General features: G+C 40.8%; 1 protein-coding gene across 43 annotated transcripts in view; it reads right to left on the bottom strand.

Annotated features, from left to right (window-relative positions):
• Positions 1 to 11,484: 11,484 nt before the first annotated feature.
• Positions 11,485 to 21,726, bottom strand: part of MYBPC1 (myosin binding protein C1) — a 138,374-nt gene continuing 128,132 nt past the window's right edge. For 41 of the 43 annotated variants that reach the window (XM_040407317.1, XM_040407286.1, XM_040407393.1 and 38 more), the window contains 2 exons: positions 20,953 to 21,139; positions 11,485 to 12,157 (listed from right to left, as the gene is read on the bottom strand). In XM_040407317.1, coding sequence (XP_040263251.1) covers positions 12,057 to 12,157; positions 20,953 to 21,139 — 288 coding nt within the window. In that variant the 3' untranslated portion in view covers positions 11,485 to 12,056. Of the gene's footprint in view, positions 12,158 to 17,111; positions 17,152 to 18,103; positions 18,148 to 20,952; positions 21,140 to 21,726 lie in introns of all 43 variants that reach the window. The other 2 variants (XM_040407324.1, XM_040407447.1) reach the window with 2 other exon arrangements.

The raw sequence follows: 21,726 nt of genomic DNA, 5'->3' as shown, positions 1-21,726 counted from the left end.
GAGAGTTTTGTGGCAGCCTGCGAGACCTGCTCTCATGCCAAGGTCCCTCATTCACGGCCATCAGGTTCTCTCCTCCCGTTACCCATTCCTTCCCGTCCTTGGACGCATCTGTCCATGGACTTCATTACGGACCTGCCTCGTTCCTCGGGGAAGACTGTGATTCTGGTAGTAGTGGACCGTTTTAGCAAAATGGCGCATTTCATTCCCTTTCCTGGGTTACCCAATGCTAAGACGCTGGCGCAAGCGTTTGTTGATCACATTGTTAAATTGCATGGCATTCCTTCAGACATCGTTTCTGATAGGGGCACGCAATTTGTTTCCAGATTCTGGAAGGCCTTCTGTTCTCGCTTGGGGGTTCGGTTGTCGTTCTCTTCTGCTTTTCACCCGCAGTCGAATGGTCAGACCGAACGCGTCAATCAGAATCTGGAGACATATCTGCGCTGTTTTGTGGCGGAGAATCAGGAGGATTGGTGTTCTTTTTTGTCCCTTGCTGAGTTTGTTTTAAATAACTGAGAGTCCTCTGATAAGTCACCATTTTCTGGTGCATATGGGTGTCATCCGCAGTTTGGGACATTCTCTGGAGAGGGGTCTTCTGGTTTACCTGAGGAGGAGAGATTTTCCTCGTCTTTGTCATTTATTTGGCAAAAGATTCAGGGTAATCTGAAGAGGATGAGTGAGAGATATAAGCGTGTGGCGGATAAGAGACGTGTGCCTGGTCCGGACCTGAATGTGGGTGATCTGGTGTGGTTGTCTACAAAGAATATCAAACTGAAGGTTCCCTCCTGGAAGTTGGGTCCTAAGTTTATTGGGCCTTACAAGATCTTGTCCGTCATCAATCCCGTTGCCTTCCGTCTTGATCTTCCTCAGACTTGGAAGATCCATAATGTTTTTAACAGGTCCCTATTAAAACCTTATGTCCAACCCACTGTACCCTCCTCTTTGCCTCCTCCTCCGATTGTTGTTGATGGTAATCTTGAATTTCAGGTCTCTAGGATTGTGGATTCTCGTATTATCCGCGGTTCTCTCCAGTACCTCGTTCATTGGGAGGGTTATGGTCCTGAGAAGAGGATGTGGGTCCCAGTAGCGGACATTAAGGCCACTCGTCTCATCAGGGCTTTCCATAGGTCTCTGTCACGGATGGTGTTGCAGAAAACTAGAAGTCACAAATAAAGATCCGACTGACTTGATCCCAAACTAAGGAACATATGGGTGAGCCCTATAAAAGCCCTAGAGCTCTCCCTGACTGCTTAGCCTATGCAAAGATCGTTATGATAGAAAATTGCATGCCCTCGTACCTAGACTGAGTGACACCTGAAAACCCTATAATAGTGAGGGGACACGACGACCGGCTCCTTGCACTCAATACGGAGGGAGTCAGGGTCACCTAGAATCAAGCCAACAGGAAAACACAAAAAAAGGAATAGACTTATCTGAGGAACCAGCAGTTGCAGCATCGAGCAGTGAGCACAATCCAGGAAGTAGTATAAACCGCAAAGTGAGGCAGTATGGGAGGGGATATAAAGGGAGGCAATCACTGCTAAAAGATGACAGCTGGGAGAGGGAGAAGAGATGACAAAACGAAACCAAAACAAAGAACATCATGCAAGAGGTACTGAAGAACGTCTGTCAGAACTTCTCAGAGATCTGGCGGTGACAGTCTCATCCTGAGAAGGTGGGCTCTGAGTGTCCGGAGTCCACCCATAGAGGGAGGGGTACTGTCACCGCCAGTTCTGTGAGAAGGTCTGTTAGGCTTTCTTCTCTACCTCTTGCATGATGTTCTTTGTTTTGGTTTCACTTTGTCATCTCCTTTCCTTCTCCCAGCTGTCACCTATTTACACTAATTGTCTCCCTTTATATTCCCTCCCATACTGCCTCACTTTGCGGTTTATACTTCTTCCTGGATGAGTTGTTCACTGCTGGAGGCTTCTACTGCTGATTCCTCAGATAAGTCTTTTTCCTTTATTTGTGTTTCCTTGCTGGCTTGATTCTAGGTGACCCTGACTTCGTCCGTATTAAGGGCAGGGAGCCGGTGGTCATGTCCCCTCACTATTATAGGGTTTTCAGGTGTCACACAGTATAAGGTACATGGGCATGCAATCGTCTACCATAAAAACCTTTGCATGGGCATAGCAGTCAGGGAGAGCTCTAGGGGTTTTATAGGGCTCACCCATATGCTCCTTAGTTTGTGATCAAGCCAGTCGGATGTTTATTTATAAGTTCCAGCTTTCTGCAACACCATCCGTGACAACAAGTGAATTTAGATCCGTAGACAGAAACTTTATCACCTTCCCGAATTGTTATACAGTGGTGTTGTGGGCAGGAGATTAATACTTAATACTGCATTATTCCAAAAGTAAATAATAGCAGTATTCACTGTGTTTGTAGAGGGGGAAAGGTATTTAATTGTGCCTCTGTCTTCAGGTACTCTGTACCAAACCGAAGACTTCTCATTTCGGAAAGACGTGAGTTTACAGTAGGCCTCATAACTTTCTGTAAAACGGAAGAGTTTGAAATGAAAGACCAAGGCTTTGTCCTCCCAGACAGTAGCCATCTCGGCAGTAATAGTAGTAGTAGGCTACAATTCTGCCTGGCTTCAAAAAGGCCAACATTATCATAGAGGAGAAAGAGGATGAGATTGTGGATTGGATGGCTTATTCCTGCTCTCAGTCAAAGCAGGATAATGTGGAGGTCACTTCTAAGTCTGAAACTGTGACTTGGAGCCAGGGGTCACAGGATTCCTCCTGCTCCTCCTTCTTGTAGCCCCAGAGAAGCCTTTCAGTGGCGTCCTCTATGCCTTCACTGCCCACTCCTTTTGGGGCACCTTCTTTTTTCCTAAGAATAGGCAACCAAACCCCACCACGCACTCCGACAGATAGTCAAGAGAGTCTCTCTGTTGATTACTTGTGTGAGCAATGAGCATTTGGACTGCCCTGGGGAGGAGCTTCAGGGGGAGGTGAGGACCCCATGCATAACTGTGGTGGTAATAGTGGCACCGTGGCTTTGATATTGGCGGTGGGTGCAGTGGTAGCAACAGTGGCAGTCAGGGCAAATAGCTCTATGTGACCAACTCCTGTATGGCGTTTTTTGGTTTAAATAGTTAAACAAGTACTTAAATAGCAGGGACATAGATCCATATAGCAATTGAATATAGGAAGGTGGCAGTCATGTTATGAGTAAAAAATTAATAACATAAAATACAGCAGCCCTCCATAGAGTTATTAATTCTAGTTATTATAAGCGTCCATAATGACACGTGGTGTTCACCATCCTAATTTTCAGTCTCTTGTACTTAAAGGGAACCTGTAATGTGGATATTTGATTATAATCTAACTAATTATATACAATCATTAACTACTAAAAAGTACCTTAGATGTATTCACTTACTGGTGTGACAGATGGTTACCTCATAATATACACACAAAGATGCCACATGCCGCATGCTAATGAGCTGAATCGAGTCCAGTGTGATGTCAGTGAGTCCAGCGTTTTTTTAAATTCAGAGCTATAGTCACTCCCCTGCCCACCTGCTGCTGATTTATATGGAAAATAACTGTCAATCAGCAGCAGGTAGGCGGGAAGAGTCAGAAGCTCATGAATATTCAGGACTCATCATTATGAGCTGGAGCTTTTCAATACAAGATGTTGGCAGATTGACTGGGTCAATTAAAGAAAGTGACCCAGCATTTTGCTAAGAGAATCAGTCAAATAACGGCAGGTTATCAAATGAAGGCTGTAAACGAAAAGCCCTCATTTAGTACAGGGTCTTAAGACAAAAATCTGTGTAGCTTCTTCTTTGAAAAGCCTATTATTGAGGTTACCACCTCTAGGACTAGCCTCAGATGTAAAATCACCCAGAATTTTAAAACATTTCATCTCCTTGGTGAGCATAGGCAATATGTCTTGAAATAGAAGTGTCTTTGCCAGTGCTGATTGCACTCAGATGTCCAGAAATCCTTCTTCTAAATTTCTGCACTGTCTTAGCAACATAAAGTTTAACGCATGTACATGAGGCGATATATACAATGCCTCTGCTCTTATAGGTAAAGAACTCTCTTATCTGATAAACACAATTGTCCACTGGATTGGAAAACTCTGCTATTCTGGATAAGTATTGAAAGGAGCTACAGTCACCACAAGGGAAAAATCCTGTGATATTTGATCTTAGCCAAGTCATACCTGTATTTTCTATAGTTACTAAAAAACAATGTACCAAGTGGTCTTTCAGGTTTGACCCCTACACTATATCAAATTAAGATATGATGGTAATACCTCTTTTAGTATAGAAAGGGTTATAGCCAGCTCACCTCGACGTCCTGCACAGCGGTGCACGGAGCGGACTCAAGCCAGTCCCAATTGAAGATAGAAGAAAATGAAAAAAATTGCGATGTGTGAGTGTTATATAGCACAGTATAAACGCATATGCGCTTTTAGGCATTTACATTTGTCGCTCAGACGATAGGTATCATAAATAATCTTTGTTCATTTTTAGCAGTGATATGATGGGATGATGAATAATATATATATTGCATTTTATATACGGATCTCCAATGTATATGAACACCTTGACTAATAAGATAATAACCTATATGCTATAACAACCTTTATGACAGTATATATGTATGGCATGGACAAACATATAGCAATTTGTGTGCCATATATATGAGAATAAAATCGGTCAGTTGTTTGTGATCATGAATTCACCCTGGATCAATTTTATTGCCGCACTAAGAGGATCTAAACAGAAACAGATATAGACCCTGATTTTGGGAATATTCTGTGTGCAGAGCCTAATTGTATTTTTAAAGAGACAGGGTGAATAACAATCACTGACTCCTACTTATGATATACTTACCAGATAACTGTCTTTATGTGTATGGTACATTGTGGCTATGTTATATAATCAACTATTGAATGCATTTTGTCCGATGGATTTTTTCTAGCATAGAGTTTAGTCCCAGTTCATACCATGCGATTTCCAAGTGTGATGGAGATATGCAATTATTCCACACTGACACACCAGATGGATAATGAAATCAACAAATGGACATACGGAGTTATAAGAAAATATGATACAAACAAGAAAATAAGGAATATAATGAAATTTGCTCCGTTTCTTTGAACTTTATTAGTTGTTTCGTCCATCACCATTTCTATCATCATACTTACTGCTATATAATCTGTATGAAACAGGAGCGTTGCCTTGGATATGTGTGGGGAGATGAATTATAGAGGATTTTATGTTAGTTATATATGTACATTGAAAGATGTTTGTTTATGTATACTTTTTCTATGTATTTTATAAAGTTTGTATGGAGCACTATTGGGATTTAAACTATGCAACATGTGATTGGGCTTACACAGGTGTCTCGCATGGACCCAGCTGATTTTGCTGCCCGCCCTGTTCCACCATACTCCTCCCTTACTAGGCGGTGATGGTGGCGGGTGGATAGTATTTTAGCTTGGAACATGTGAGACACTTAGGATCATGACTAAGAACACGACAGTTCGAAACGCGTAGATCTTGGGAACCGGGGGACCACCAGTGTTGTTTGATTGCTGTACTCACCTGGATTCTTGGAGACAATAAAGACCGGGACTTTCACAATATTCATCGTGGTGCTGGAGCATTTTTTTCATTTTCTTCTATCTAATACCTCTTTTAACTCCAGGTCTGAAACAAGTATGGACCAATGTTTTCTTAAGATCCTATTGATGTCCTTGAAATACCGTAACTATCATACGTTCCTATAATCCTAATGATTTTAGAATCTTTTTGTTTTTGTTCTTCCATGTCTACATGTAGGGTCTCTCTGTTTGTCCTCTTTGCTATCTTGTAGGCCTTCTTAGTTGTAAAACCCCTTATTTCAAATCTCTACTACAGACTTTTATATGTAATATGTCAGCCCTATATAAGTGAGTAAAATAAATGAATAATTATATCCCCATGTAGGTATGTACTTTTAGTACCTTGGCAGTTGTTTTTACAAATGAAAAAGTATATACCGTATATTAAAATGTAACACATGATTACTTATACCTGATAGATAATGCAATCATAAAAAAAAAGTTATTAAATATACTAATAGTAGCTTTAGGAATATGGTTTTATATATATATATATATATATATATATATACAGTCCTCATCAAAAGTTTAAGACCATTCGAAAAATGGCAAAAAAATCATATTTAGCATGGCTGAATCTTAACAAGGTTCCAAGTAGAGTTTCAACATGCAACAAGAAGAAATGAGAGTGAGACAAAACATTTTTTGAGCATTCAATTTAATGAAAACAATGAATAAACTGAAACAGGCTGATTTTCAGCTGATCAAAAGTTTAGGACCACATGCCTTTAAAAGGCAAAATCTGTGCAAAGATGTGGATTTATTGTTATTTTCTGTCAGGTAGTCACACGTTGTGATGGCAAAGGCAAAAAAAACTCTTCCTTTTTGAACGTGCTCGGGTTGTTTAACTGCATAAGAGGGGTCTCTAACAGCGCGCCATCGCTGCTGAGGTGGGATGCAGTAAGACAGTCATTTGGAATTTCTTAAATGATCCTGAGGGTTATGGAACAAAAAAGTCAAGTGGAAGACCCAAAAATATTTCATCAGCACTGAGCCGGAGGATCCAATTGGCTGTCCGTCAAGACGCTGGACGATCCCCGACCCAAATTAAGGCCCTTACTGGTGCTGACTGCAGCCCCATAACCATCAAACGGCATCTGAGACTGAAGAGCTTCAAAAACAAAAAACGTCTTCAAAGACGTCGTCTCCTTGAACGCCACAGAACTTTGCAAGAGAGCACCAAACATGGGACATTGAAAGGTGGAATAAAGTTTTATTGTCTGATGAGAAAAAATGTAACCTTGATGGTCCTGATGGTTTCCAACGTTACTGGCATGACAAGCAGATCCCACCTGAGATGTTTTCTACGCGCCACAGTGGAGGGGGCGCCATAATGGTCTGGGGTGCTTTTTCCTTCAGTGGAACAATGGAGCTTCAGGAAGTGCAGGGGCGTCAAACGGCCGCTGGCTATGTCCAGATGTTGCAGAGAGCATTCCTCATGACTGAGGGCCCTCGTCTGTGTGGTAACGACTGGGTTTTTCAACAGGACAACGCTACAGTACACAATGCCCGCAGGACAAGGGATTTCTTCCAGGAGAATAACATCACTCTTTTGGCCCATCCTGCGTGTTCCCCTGATCTAAATCCAATTGAGAACCTTTGGGCATGGATGGCAAGGGAAGTTTACAAAAATGGACAACAGTTCCAGACAGTAGATGGCCTTCGTGCGGCCGTCTTCACCACTTGGAGAAATGTTCCCACTCACCTCATGGAAACGCTTGCATCAAGCATGCCGAAACGAATTTTTGAAGTGATAAACAATAACGGCAGAGCTACTCATTACTGAGTTCATGTTTGGAAGTTCGATTTCTGTTTTGGGGGGGTTTCGTTTTTTTTTTTGGAGGTGTGGTTCTAAACTTTTGATCAGCAGAAAAACAGCCTGTTTCAGTTTCTTAGATGTTTTCATTAAATTGAATGCTCAAAAAATGTTTTGTCTCACTCCCATTTCTTCTTGCTGCATGTTGAAGCTCTACTTGGAACCTTGTTAAGATCCAGCCATGCTAAATATGATTTTTTGCCATTTTTCAAGTGGTCTTAAACTTTTGATCAGGACTGTATATATATATATATATATATATATATATATACTAGCTGAAGGACCCGGCTTCGCACGGGTATATTTTATCTAATGTTTGTATGTGTCGTTAAAAGATATTGACAGTATCCCCTATAACAGTGACATCTACAGTACCCCGCACCTTTACAGTGACCTCCACACCGGCCTGCCCCTTAACAGTAACAGCCACAGAGCATTCTTCTTTAACAGGGACCTCCACAGCGACCGCCCCTTTATTAGTGACCTCCACAGTACCCCGTCTTGTTAACAGTGATTTACACAATAACCCGCCCCCTTAACAGTGACCTCTACAGAGCTCTGTTCCCTTAAAATGTGAACTCCACAACACCCCGCCCCCTTAACAGGGACCTCTACAGCACCCCGCCCCTTAACACTGACCTCCATAGTGGACCGCCCTCTTAACTGGGACCTCCACAGTGCCCGCCCCTTTAACAATGACCTCCACAGCATCCCGCCCCCTTATCAGTGACATCCGCAGCAGCCGCCCTTTTAACAGTGACCTCGACAGCATCCCGCCCCTTAAGTGACCTCCACAGCAGCCTGCCCCTTTAACAGTGACCTCCACAGCGGCCGCCCCTTTATTAGTAACCTCCACAGTACCTCATCTCCTTACCAGTGATTTTCTCAACACCCTGTCCCCTTAACACTGACCTCCATAGTGGACCGTCCCCTTAACCGTGACCTCCACAGCAGCCTGCCCCTAGGATGGCCAGAGGTCCAGTTTTAGGCAGGACAGTCCAGCTTTCAGACTCCCTGTCCTCCGTCCGGCGCAGGGCCTGGACGGACACAGGGATGTTTTTTTTAAGAGCTCACTCTCAGACAGTAGCACTGTGCTGTTTGAGCATGAGCTGCAGGGAGAAAGTCACCCTCCCTCCCACCCCTGCAGCGGACAGAAGTTGATTTTTACCTTCATTTTTTCAATCCCCGTCGGCTGCGGAGTGGGAGGGGGCGTGGATTAGCGGGACCTGGGGGCAGGGTTTTTAAACCTGTCATTTGAGGGTGGCCTGAATGGCCACACTACCTGCCCCTGAACTGTGACCTCCACAGCACTCTGCTCCCTTAACAGTGTCATCCACAGCGCTCTGCCCCTTTAAAGCTGACCTACAGCAGTGAAGAAAAATGGCTGTTTTGTTATGACTGGGCTGACAGAAGTTGATTTTTACCTTCATTTTTTCAATCCCTGTCGGCTGCGGAGTGGTAGGGGGCGTGGCCTAACCAGATCTGGGGCATGGCTGGGTTGTTATGGAAACCTGATGTAAAACTGTGTATGTGGAGACTAAGGACGTGCAAGCTTTTATTAGCTGATAAGGGACATGTAACCGTGCGTATGACAGTTGGGATATGAAGAGAAAGACCTGCAGGCTTCTATTGGCTAATGTAGGTAATGTGATGTGCCATATTTGCATTTTTGGGGAATATCTCAGGAACAGTACGTGCTAGAGAGCTGAGACCCGGTCTAAAACCTTCCCGGACACCTGATGTACCTGTGTGCAAAATTTCGTGATTGTAAATGCGATGGTGCGGATTCCTTTAGCGGACATACACACACACACACATACACTCAGTTTTATATTTTATATATTATATATATACACTCACCTAAAGAATTATTAGGAACACCATACTAATATGGTGTTGGACCCCCTTTTGCCTTCAGAACTGCCTTAATTCTACGGGGCATTGATTCAACAAGGTGCTGATAGCATTCTTTAGAAATGTTGGCCCATATTGATAGGATAGCATCTTGCAGTTGATGGAGATTTGAGGGATGCACATCCAGGGCACGAAGCTCCCGTTCCACCACATCCCAAAGATGCTCTATTGGGTTGAGATCTGGTGACTGTGGGGGCCATTTTAGTACAGTGAACTCATTGTCATGTTCAAGAAACCAATTTGAAATGATTCGAGCTTTGTGACATGGTGCATTATCCTGCTGGAAGTAGCCATCAGAGGATGGATACATGTTCTCATTCTGTTTACGCCAAATTCGGACTCTACCATTTGAATGTCTCAACAGAAATCGAGACTCATCAGACCAGTCAACATTTTTCCAGTCTTCCAGTCCAATTTTGGTGAGCTTGTGCAAATTGTAGCCTCTTTTTCCTATTTGTAGTGGAGATGAGTGGTACCCGGTGGGGTCTTCTGCTGTTGTAGCTCATCCGCCTCAAGGTTGTGCGTGTTGTGGCTTCACAAATGCTTTGCTGCATACCTCGGTTGTAACGAGTGGTTATTTCAGTCAACGTTGCTCTTCTATCAGCTTGAATCAGTCGGCCCATTCTCCTCTGACCTCTAGCATCCACAAGGCATTTTTGCCCACAGGACTGCCGCATACTGGATGTTTTTCCCTTTTCACACCATTCTTTGTAAACCCTAGAAATTGTTGTGCGTGAAAATCCCAGTAACTGAGCAGATTGTGAAATACTCAGACCGGCCCATCTGGCACCAACAACCATGCCATGCTCAAAATTGCTTAAATCACCTTTCTTTCCCATTCTGACATTCAGTTTGGAGTTCAGGAGATTGTCTTGACCAGGACCACATCCCTAAATGCATTGAAGCAACTGCCATGTGATTGATTGACTAGATAATTGCATTAATGAGAAATAGAACAGGTGTTCCTAATAATTCTTTAGGTGAGTGTATATATCCTGTATGTATACACATATATATCATGCATAGTGATCCAAAAGGGATCAAGAGGTTTACATCACACTAGAGGCAAGGAACACCGGCAGGCTGTTCCGGCGGGTTAACAGCCTGTCGGATCCGTGCTGCCGCTAGTACATGTGTGCCCCCGCACTACCGCTCCGGCCCCATTGACTATAATGGGGGCTGGGCGGAGTTACGGCGGCAGCACATGTTGAGAGGCGGCCGGAATAAAAGTACAAGGTACTGCTCCAATTGAGATGTATAGGGGACAGAATGGACACAACCACCTACAGGTGTTGCCGCAGTTGTCAGTGCCCAGATTTTTCAGGAAAAGCCATCCTATGAACGGCCCCAAAGGGGGCATTACAAAAGTAGTACTTCAAGGGCTCTGTCCAGCCCCTTGGTGTGTGAACGTGCTTATTTGCATATAGATAAAAATACAGATATCTCTGCAGCTGTTCAACATTTAGACAAAAGAAAGGTATAGTTTTAATCAGCATGATCAACCCTACCAGACAGTATGTCTGGTGTAATAGGGTTGAGCATGCTGACAGATGCCCTTTAAGGAAAAAAATAACATGGTGGAAATCAGAGTGTAGGTTTTGCTTACTATAATGTATTTTATGTCAATTGTTTTGTAGGATACAAAGGTTCATATAGATAGTGTAGTGTTAAATGTAATGTGCTATAAGATAATTGGTATGTAAATAATTCACTACAACCTGACATCATCTATATTAATACACAAGGGGGGGGGATTCTTTATGGGTATGTCAAGTCCTATATTTGAAGGTTTTCCTATAAGAAGGCAAAAATACATACATGTGTAAGACACACCTATATCTTTGCTAGATATGGCTGACAGGTGGGCTCTCTCCCTCTGTTGGGGGTTACTGCTGGAAGAACACTGACAGCGACAAGACAGAGACATATAAAGGCCTAAGAAAGGGGTCCCTGACCTACAACATGACATGGACAATATAGTATATTTATGAACTTTATCATATTATTCCTGTAATGATAATAAATCTCATTATTATTATTATTATAAAAATCCTGTTCTCCTGGTATTCCTCGCTCCAAAATGTCACATACACTACATTTGGAAAGGATAGTCGATTTTATATTTTTCCAAATATTTTACATGTAGTTGCAATATTATTGACAACAATACACTGCAGATTCATCTCATTGCTTGAAATCTTTTCTGCTTGCATTAAAGAAAATGATAACACATAAATGAAACATGGAAAGTGTTCTTATCTATTGTACATTGCATGAATTACACAATTTGCTTCCAACTTTTTACCAGCAGTATCACTTTAATAAGCAGTGATCAGCGTGTCTAATATCAAATTAAATGAAATACTGGAGTAATTTGTTTTTTTCGGAGAAAGAAAACTGATCTACTATTATCTATCAATGTTATGTAAGCAGTTCAGTCCATACCAACAAGTCAAATGTTGTGCTGCTCCAAGGAAGGGTACCAATGATCGGTACTGTCTTGATGTAAAAAAGCCCCAAACCAAACTTTAAGCTCATCCATCCCTCCCTAGACCAACCCATGCAATAATCACAATTGTATGTAACAGAGAAAAACAGCAGACAGAAATTGACTACATTTCTATAAATGCGGCTTCAGGGTCAAACACGTTCACGCTGATGTCTAGATTGATGCAGTAGGAAAGCAGCTGACTGGACTTGCTCACGCTCTCTCCTGCTTACTTGCATCCAGCTCTCGCAAATAAGAGTCGATGACAGACAGAGGCACACCTTGCATTAGAAGGCGGAAAAATGTCACTCCACCTGCAAAGCAGATAAAGAAAGGTTTAAACATCATCCTGGTAATCTCAGTTTACCCTCAAGCAGGGGGTGTGCTCCTCCACGTAAGCGCATGACACTGAATATCATAATCCTACTGTAGATTTTTTGATTGTTAAGTACCTTCCACTAACTGTTGCGTCCATGCAGTTAAAAACAACATATGTTCATGCTCATTGATCATGGGCTTTTCTTGAAAAAAAATGTAAGGTACACAAAGGTAACTCATTCAGCCATATATTTGTATATCGTCAATGTCTAGTCGAAGCAGAGTATCTTATGTACCTTCCAAAATATTATCTACTGTACTGTTCTATTTTTCTACACCTGCATTAACAGTAGAGATGAGTGAATCGAATCCCACAAAGTGTAATTAGATCCGAATTTTAGGATACATTCGATTCACCTCGAAGCCGAATTTCCTCGTGCTTCGTGTTGGCCAATCGATTTAACCTGAAATAGTGTAAAAAACGAAAAAATTCATAACTCCTACATTTGCTCTCAACGGGCTGTCAGCCGCCATCTTGATTGAAGATCTCACCCCGAAATCCCGTGCGTGGTGACGTATGACGTAAATTTTCAAGTAGGTGTTAATTACAAATGTCTTTTTTTATTCTGCAGCTTCTATCTAGACTATATACGTCCCCATGGTAACAGACAACATGCAGACTTTGCGTAGTCTGATCCTGCACTCATATCCCTTTCTATGTGTCCTCTATTCGTAGGTCACATTCCAAATCTATGTTAGCACAAAGTAAGGGACAAATGAGAGAAAGCAGGAGAATGCGAGAGTGCAGGATTACACTACAATCTATTTGTTTGCTGCCTGCACCTATAGACACAGTCTCAAGCAGAAACAAAGCAATAGGATTATTTAAAGGGAACCAGTCACCTCCTAAAGTGATATAAAACTGGCAGCATTACCTTATAGCAGCCCCCAGTCTGTTACTGTTCATGTGTGTGAGCCAGAAATTTGTTAATCCATACTTCAGAAAAGCTCTTTTTTAATCTCATTCACTTTGTGGGATTCGATTCGCTCATCTCTACTGTTAATGCAGGTGTAGACAAATAGAACAGTACAGTAGATAATATTTTGGAAGGTACATAAGATAATCTGCTTCGACTAGACATTGACGATATACAAATATATGGCCGAATCGAGACGGGTGGCGCATGCGCAGTTACAACATTATGCCTGACTGACTGCGGGAGCCCGAGATGGGATCGTGCAGTCACAAGCGGCGCACCGCGCAGGCGCCAGACTGGCACGATCCCAAGGAATGGTAAATATGTAAATCATAGTCAGGAGGGGGAGGGTAAGGGGCGAGCATTGCTTGACTTGAAGCAAGGAGGCCGCTGCCCCCTTGACTTCAAGCCTGACTGCAAACAGAGCGCTCAGGGAGAATAAAAAAAAGCATTTTTCTGAAGTAGAGATTAACAAATTTCTGGCTCACACACATGATCAGTAACAGACTGGCGGCTTCTATAAGGTAATGCTGGCAGTTTTATATCACTGTAGGAGGTGACAAATTCCCTTTAAATCAAGACCTATTGTAAGGATGCTTATTTTTTCATTTGAGATTTATTGGGACAAATCACAGAAAGAAAAATCCCCTGCAGGAAATAAGGCAGGCCATGACACCCTTCAGTTTTAAAGAATGGTATCCCTTGGAGCAAATGATGACTAGCTTGGTAGCCTCAAGACGACTGTGGAAGTGGTATGGAATACATATTTTAGAACAATGTGGAGTTTTGGAGCTAATTATAGTAAAAAAGAAAAAAGTGCTCAAGACTCAGATTCACAATATAGTTTATATGTAAACTTGGTATTGACCCCTGTAGGACCTGTAACAGTGGTAAAAAAGTGTCACACGGCATTCCAGAAAAAGATATAGCTTAAAAAACAGCCAAACAGATAACAACTTAACAATTTGGCATGCAGAAAATCCATATTTATTGTTTCATTTAAGGAACCATGCTTAATAATTAGGAGTATTTGTCTACATATCTACATAATCCCATTAAAATGGTGATTTCCTTTCCTGATATGTACTGTTTCTAGAAAACTTGTTGAATTGCACAGTTTTTGTTCATAACACGTTTTAGATGTATTAAAAACAAAAAGTAAAAGGGAAGTCATTATAGTCATGTTACCGAAAATAGGATTCTATTCAAAGTGTGCTTAGTCTCACTGAAGTAAAAGACACAATCATAGAATAAAGAAGATGCAAGTACAAGGCAGCACAAGATGGAATATAGCTCTGCTACCCCTCAATGCACTGGAGTGAATGACCCCCACTAATGCCAATAGTTTTAAGCTTAAAGGAGTTGGTCACTTTCTGGCTACTTGTAACCAATGTGTTGGTAAGATGACTATATGGCATTAACTAATGTAGCCTTTGTTGGTATTCTGTGTCATTTGCTATATTTCATAAGCCATATCCCCTTGTTAGGGAAATCTTCTATGCCAGTGGTGGCAAACCTATGACACGGGTGCCAGAGGCGGCACTGAGAGCCCTCGGGGAAAAGTCTATGGTATACCAGTATGGCTTAAACTTTTTCTGCCATTCATCAGCGCAGGGCGCACTGAATGCAGGCAGGCTATTATAGCTAAATGATAAAGTACATGGAAGATATACTATACTGGACTGTAATATTCAGGTTAAATTGCCGTGTTGGCACTTTGAGATAAATATGTGGGTTTTGGTTACAGTTCGCTATCACTGTTCTATGCTGTCTGCATAGAGATTCTGTCCATAAGATGGTCGCTGATGTCGGGTCATGTGACCAGACACATCACTTAGCTTCCTCCACTCAAACACAGTGCACCTGCACGAAACTCTCAACAGTACAAGTGCAGATGGCAGGTTCAGTGTATTTGAATGGAGGAGACATCACTTAGGGCTCTTTCACACTTGCGTTGTCCGGATCCGGCGTGTACTCCATTTGCCGGAATTACACGCCGGATCCGGAAAAACGCAAGTGAACTGAAAGCATTTGAAGACGGATCCGTCTTCAAAATGCGTTCAGTGTTACTATGGCACCCAGGACGCTATTAAAGTCCTGGCTGCCATAGTAGTAGTGGGGAGCGGGGGAGCAGTATACTTACAGTCCGTGCGGCTCCCGGGGCGTTCCAGAATGACGTCAGAGCGCCCCATGCTCATGGATGACGTGATCCATGCGACACGTCATGCATGAGCGTGGGGCGCCCTGACGTCACTCTGGAGCGCCCGGGGAGCCGCACGGACGGTAAGTATACTGCTCCCCCGCTCCCCACTACACTTTACCATGGCTGCCAGGACTTTAGCGTCCTGGTAGCCATGGTAACCATTCAGAAAAAGCTAAACGTCGGATCCGGCAATGCGCCGAAACGACGTTTAGCTTAAGGCCGGATCCGGATTAATGCCTTTCAATGGGCATTAATTCCGGATCCGGCCTTGCGGCAAGTGTTCAGGATTTTGGGCCGGAGCAAAAAGCGCAGCATGCTGCGGTATTTACCTGGATCAGCAGCCATTTTATGGACAAGACCTCTGTGTGGACAGCACAAAATACTTTGCAAACAAGGGGACATACCTTATGAAATATAGAAGATGTAGCAGAATATCACCAAAGGCTATATTAGTAAGTGCCATATAATCAGCCTACAAACACATTGGTCAACAGTAATCAAAAAGTGGCGAACCCCTTTAAGTATCAAATTAACTCTTGTCACTTACAGTAAAGAATGGCCAGGGAGTACTGAGAGAGGGAGGAAATTACTAGGTCAAAGGGCAACTAGCCCCTTCAAGCTAATATGGCTGTTAATAGTTGCTGTCAGACAGTTATTGTCCTTAAAACTAAGGCTGCGGAATCTGGTGCATAATCAGCTGAGCTGTTGCCAAACCTTACCATTTTGTTAGGGCTAGCTGACTAATGTGTATGGGATTGTTCCTCCTCTCACCTCCTCTCAGATATCTAGGAATAGACGAGAAAGACTACTTTCTCCTATTGAAAGCGCAAGCACACTCAATCGAGCCCAGCGTTCATGTTTATGATGGCGTTGGGAGAAGTATCTGTGGACTCAAAATGAGTATATGTGCTGTATACATTGCAGAATTGTATCTGTAGATGAGTCTATGTATTATATGTAGGTGAACCGGTAAACCATTACATATAAGATCACATTTAGATTAATCTGCCATCAACATATCATGTGGATGAACAGCTATTACATACCCTACATGTTACACGTAGATGTATGAGCTGTCACATGATCTGGAGATTAATCTATTGCTGTAGATATGACATGCAGCTCAATTTTCCATTATATCCCAAGTATAATTTCTGACACTCATCATCTACATATGTAAATTAAGATGTACATATGAGATGGAGAATTTTAGTTGTTATGTAAAGGAATGGATGATAGAAGCAGGTGAAGTGTCAATACATTGAAAAGTCTTCTTGGTCTTGATCTTTGCAATCAAACCTCTAGATGGGCAAGCTGTAGAATAGGAATAGATATTAGGATAAACTCTGGAAGTTTACTTGTACATACTTGACCACCATTATGGCTGTGCAATATAATGAACTTAGGATCCTAGATCATATCATGGGTTTGATTCCAAAATATATCCATATTTAACTGTTATACCCAGACATTGTAGAGGGGGAAATACAAAAAGCCAAGCTGTCAAGTCCCCACAGACATTGTAGAAAGGAAATACAAAGCCAAGTCTACACATTTATTAAAATAGTTCTAAGAGAATATAGAACCTTGTGATTGGAAAAGCCAGATTGAAGCAATATTTATTAGTAAACTGTTGGATCATATTGTTTTAACACTGAAGCAACAAGAACAATGTGTTAGCTCATGAAACAAACTACTGATATGGAAAGTCAGTGATGTTCTGCATGGAAAGTTATAAGCTTCATATGACATGACCATATGAAAGCTTACCTTAGATGACAATACACATTCAATAATCCTTATTGTGCAACTAAGGGAGAGAGAAAGAGAAGTAATGAGCATTTAGAAGCTAAGAAAGAACATAGTGATGCAATGGAGCAAGCTGTGATGTCATGAGAGCTTAGTAAGTGTGGTCAAAGCATATGAAAAATGGAACCCAACAAAATTCTATAAATTAATTAATAATTGATCATATTAATGCACACAGACTGTTTAAAATAAACCTGGTTAACCTTTCTGGAAAAGATGAGTTGATAGTATATATATATATATATATATATATATATATATATATACATACAGCATATATAGATATATACACAAATGTCTACATATATATACAGACATATCACACCTAATATCTAAATATATACATATATATTATGCAACTAATATATATGTATAGTTGAACTACAGATAGATATTTTTCATCCTCCTTCAGATAAGGGTTCATTTACAAAGATTGCATTTAGTTAACCAGGGACTTGCTTCCCCGTATAATAAAATTTTGTGAATGGACACTTTGATCTTCCAAAATTCAGATACCGTACAATATAGTTGATCAATTTTAATTGATCAATAGTCAAAATGTGACATTATGGGCCTCATGGGACAAAAGCCACATTGCCCATAGTAACCAAGCAGAGATTAGATTGAGAATAAAGGGACTCTCTTTGGTTGCTACGAGCAGTGATGCCTCTAAATCAGACATGAGCTCCATTATCTACCGTCCATAACTTTTTTTTAATATTAATTTATTTTATGTTAGATATTTTTTGCTACTATTTGCTATTAAGAATCATACTGAGTGTTATTTAAAGTGTTCATGGTAAAATGATATATGGGAATGTTTTACCATGAAACAGGATTTGTAATCTGGTCTTGGATTACAAATGCCAATTTTACATGCAAGGTATGGTTTAACGTGAGCAGAGATTATTTCATTGTGAAGTATCGCTGAATGTAATATTTGTGTGGTAAACCTGCTTCTGTTTCCACAAGTCGAATGGTTCTCCGCCTATTGACCCTGTAGAATTAGAACATTTCAAATGATATACAGTATATGGAATTGTTTTAGTAGTTTCTGGCTGAAATGTCATTTTCTGTTTGGTTAATTTATGTAATCTGAGACACTCCATATCACTTTACAAGAGAACTCTTACCAGTTGATTGGGCAAGGAATTAGCAGAAATCTGCAAAATGTTTGTCGATCTACTACAGGTCTAGATTGGGTGGTTGGTCTTCTAAAAAAGGCGATGGAATTTTATTTGTAGGTTCTGTTAAGACTTCCATTCTTTTCTATCGTGATTCTGCTGCTGTTTGCACAGCCTGTTCTATCCAGTAAGAACACAATAACCTTACGACTCGTTAGCAAATGGGATCTGTCAGCAATATAATAGATTTTTCTGATCTGGTATTGATTCCATAAAGAACGATAGTGCAAACAGAGCTTTAAGTATATATTTCAGGTAGCATGAGGCCCCTTGCCATATGACATAATAGTTGGTGTAAGAGGAGTGTTCACATTAGAATACTACATATATCAGAGGGAAAGTGGGTAGCTACTAGCTATAAATACATAGGCCGAAGATGGTTTGGAAGCCACTTAGGTTAGTTTTTCTATGCATATATTCAGACTGAATTATTTAAAGTTAGGGTGAATTCAGTTTTTGCTGAAATTAGATCAGCCCCCAAAACTTTCTATTCCTGGGGTTCTACAATGTAATCAGATGGATGGTAGTTTTTGTCCGTTTCCTCCTGTTGATGAAAAGATTATGCAATGAATTTTGTTTATCTTCTGCATCAAGAGAAGCTCCATAATCTTTGCACCGTGGGACTCTAGGCAAGCAGCTTTCTGTTACGAGGCAGTGGATCCATTTTATTTTTTGGCCTTTGTGAATGGGTTCAGTTAAATTGTAACGGTACAGCCACATGGGGTAGATTTTCTGTTGTGCAAATTCCACTGCAAATTTTTCTGTGGATTTTTTGCAGATTGTTGTATGGAATTTTGCATGGGATTTCAGCATATATTGACATGCTGCAGATTAAAAATCCACATCTTAGGACAATTTAGGTTGCTTTGTTTCCGTTCCGTGTGGATGTACCCTAAATCAGCATTGAGATTCTAAAGCAACTGCAATTGATTTTAATGTATCATTTCTACATCCGTACATGCATCCAGAATATGGTACGTTCCCAATCTTACCTGATAACTCATCATTTTTCTATGTCACCCAACGGTATATCCTTTAAACATTCTCACAGGATGTTACTCAGTTTTGTATCATAAAAGGAGTAAGATTTATACAAAACACTTTTTTGGCAAATTAGTAGGAAAAATGTGCTTGTTATAGTTTTAGGTATCTACAGGGGAAGTAAACATCCGATTGCATACAGTACATCTGTGACAGTAAGAAGTTCACAATCTACTGCACCTTGGGAAATGCCGATATTATCTAGGAGATCTCATGGCCACTTGAGTTATATAAGCTGGCCATACACATTAGATCTATGTATGCCAAATCTGCCCATTTTCAGCGGGTTCGGCTATATGGGGGCTCCCAACTCTTTCCCAATGGCTAATATAGAGGAAAAAGGACCAGGCATGTTGGATTTCTACATCCAATCCTTTTGTTTTTGGGAAGTTTAGCCCCTGCGAGAGGTCTCCTGGATCAGCTTTCTTCTCTCTAATCATTCATTACATGTCTATGCTCAGTCTATGAGCTTGACTGCAGAGTCATACTACTTGCACAAAAGTTTGCATATTTTGTGACTCCTTCATGTTAGCCATTTGAAAAGTGGGTTGACAATTTTCCTCATTAAAATATACAATTAATAACATTTAAATGGTACATTATAAAAAAAAATAAACAGAATGGTACACTATAGAGAAACTAATTCTTGGTTTCTCTATAGTGTACTATTCTGTCTATAGTACTATTTACATGTGTACATGCCTGAGTACGTTGTGAGCCAGAGTATACGTCAACAAAACAAAGGTGTAAATAGTCAATTAGAAAGGTGCCTATAAATATTATAGGTAAATGACACGGCTCGATTCAGAATACCTATCAAAAAAATTACTCAATGCAGCCTGAAAATTAGAAAATGAATACACTTTATTAATCCACAGGAAAATATATAAAATGGTTTACTCTGTTATTGAACATATTAACAATTTGTGACAATTTAAAAGTGGTTTTCTGGGATTTTCATATTGATGGTCTATTCTCAGGATAGGTTATCAATCTGAGATCAGTGGGGGTCTGATTCCCATTGGTATTGCAGGTCAACCCCAATCACTTGAATGGGACTGAGCCACACCTTGGCCATGTGTCCGATGAATCACATGGGCTAGAAAGAGGCCTCAGTGCTCACAGAGCATTGTGGCCTCTTCAAACAGCTTATTAGCAGAGGTGCTGGAAGTCAGAACCTCACCAAGCCGGAGGATAGGCCATCAATATGAAAACCTCTTTATGAGAACTCCGTTAACATGTGATACCCACATGTGGCACTTGCTCCCTACTGTATTTTTATTTCAGTGGTGATAGTACACTGATAAGTGGTGTGCTGTAATTATACTGATATTTTGATTATACTTTACATCAACAGTGTCACCACTTTTCCATGTGTGACTCATTTTTAACGCCTTGGTTTGTCATCTGTTTCAATGAGAAAAGAAAGTACATTATTATTTTTCTAATATTTCAAGCTACAGTGATGCACTTTTTGATAGGTATAATACATTTGCGTAAAATATTTTGAATGCTACTTTTGATAAAATTATGATGAGTTTTGAATAATGTGGATATATGAACATGTGACATCTTACCTTTCACTTCAAGTTTGCACTCAACCTCAGCCTCACCAAGATCATTGACGGCCTTGCAGGTGTATGTGCCACCATCATATGGGCTTGGCTTACGTATCTCCATGGTGCATACACTTTGGTTACTAAACATTCTGTATCGTGGATCATTCATTATAACCACCTTATTTTTCATCCAGGTAATTTTAGGCTGCAAATAATAGTAATTAATTGAAATAAAATTACATGTCACGTACACATTATAATGCTTCTTTCCTGTTTACTCTGATAACTACTCAGAGCTTATGTCAAACAAATACCCCAAACACGATGTGAAAAAGTCTAATAGACAATTAAACGTTTTGTATAGCAAGTCTTAGTTAATGAAAGCTTCATAGGAAGCTTGTTTTTTTCACCGTTGTAAAATTGTTTCATAACATAGCTAAAGGGTTTTCCCATCTTATAAACCTCACTGATCCTGAGAATGAGGGAAAAGCAGCACTGGTTCAGCCTGTGGTTCTGTAAGAGCATGACATAAAAAAAAGTCATATAATGGCACAGGATATATGGAATGGTATTGGAAATACAGTTGTCCAAAATATTTACCCTTTACAAGTAGAAAAACAGGAGCTGCATCATAAACCTAATGAATACCATGTGTTGCACAGGATCTGCTGTAACTAGTGTTAAGCGAATTGAGCTTTGGATCCTAGATCTGAAGTCGATTCACTCCAAACTTCGTTTTAATGCTGTACGGAGACAGGTCTCCTTACAACATTAAAATATATGGGCTCCGGC

The sequence above is a fragment of the Bufo bufo genome, chromosome 1 (genome assembly GCF_905171765.1).
Source record: "Bufo bufo chromosome 1, aBufBuf1.1, whole genome shotgun sequence".
Classification (NCBI taxonomy): Eukaryota; Metazoa; Chordata; class Amphibia; order Anura; family Bufonidae; genus Bufo; species Bufo bufo.
Note: the sequence above shows the minus strand (reverse complement) of the source record. Positions and strands in the feature narration are given on the sequence as shown.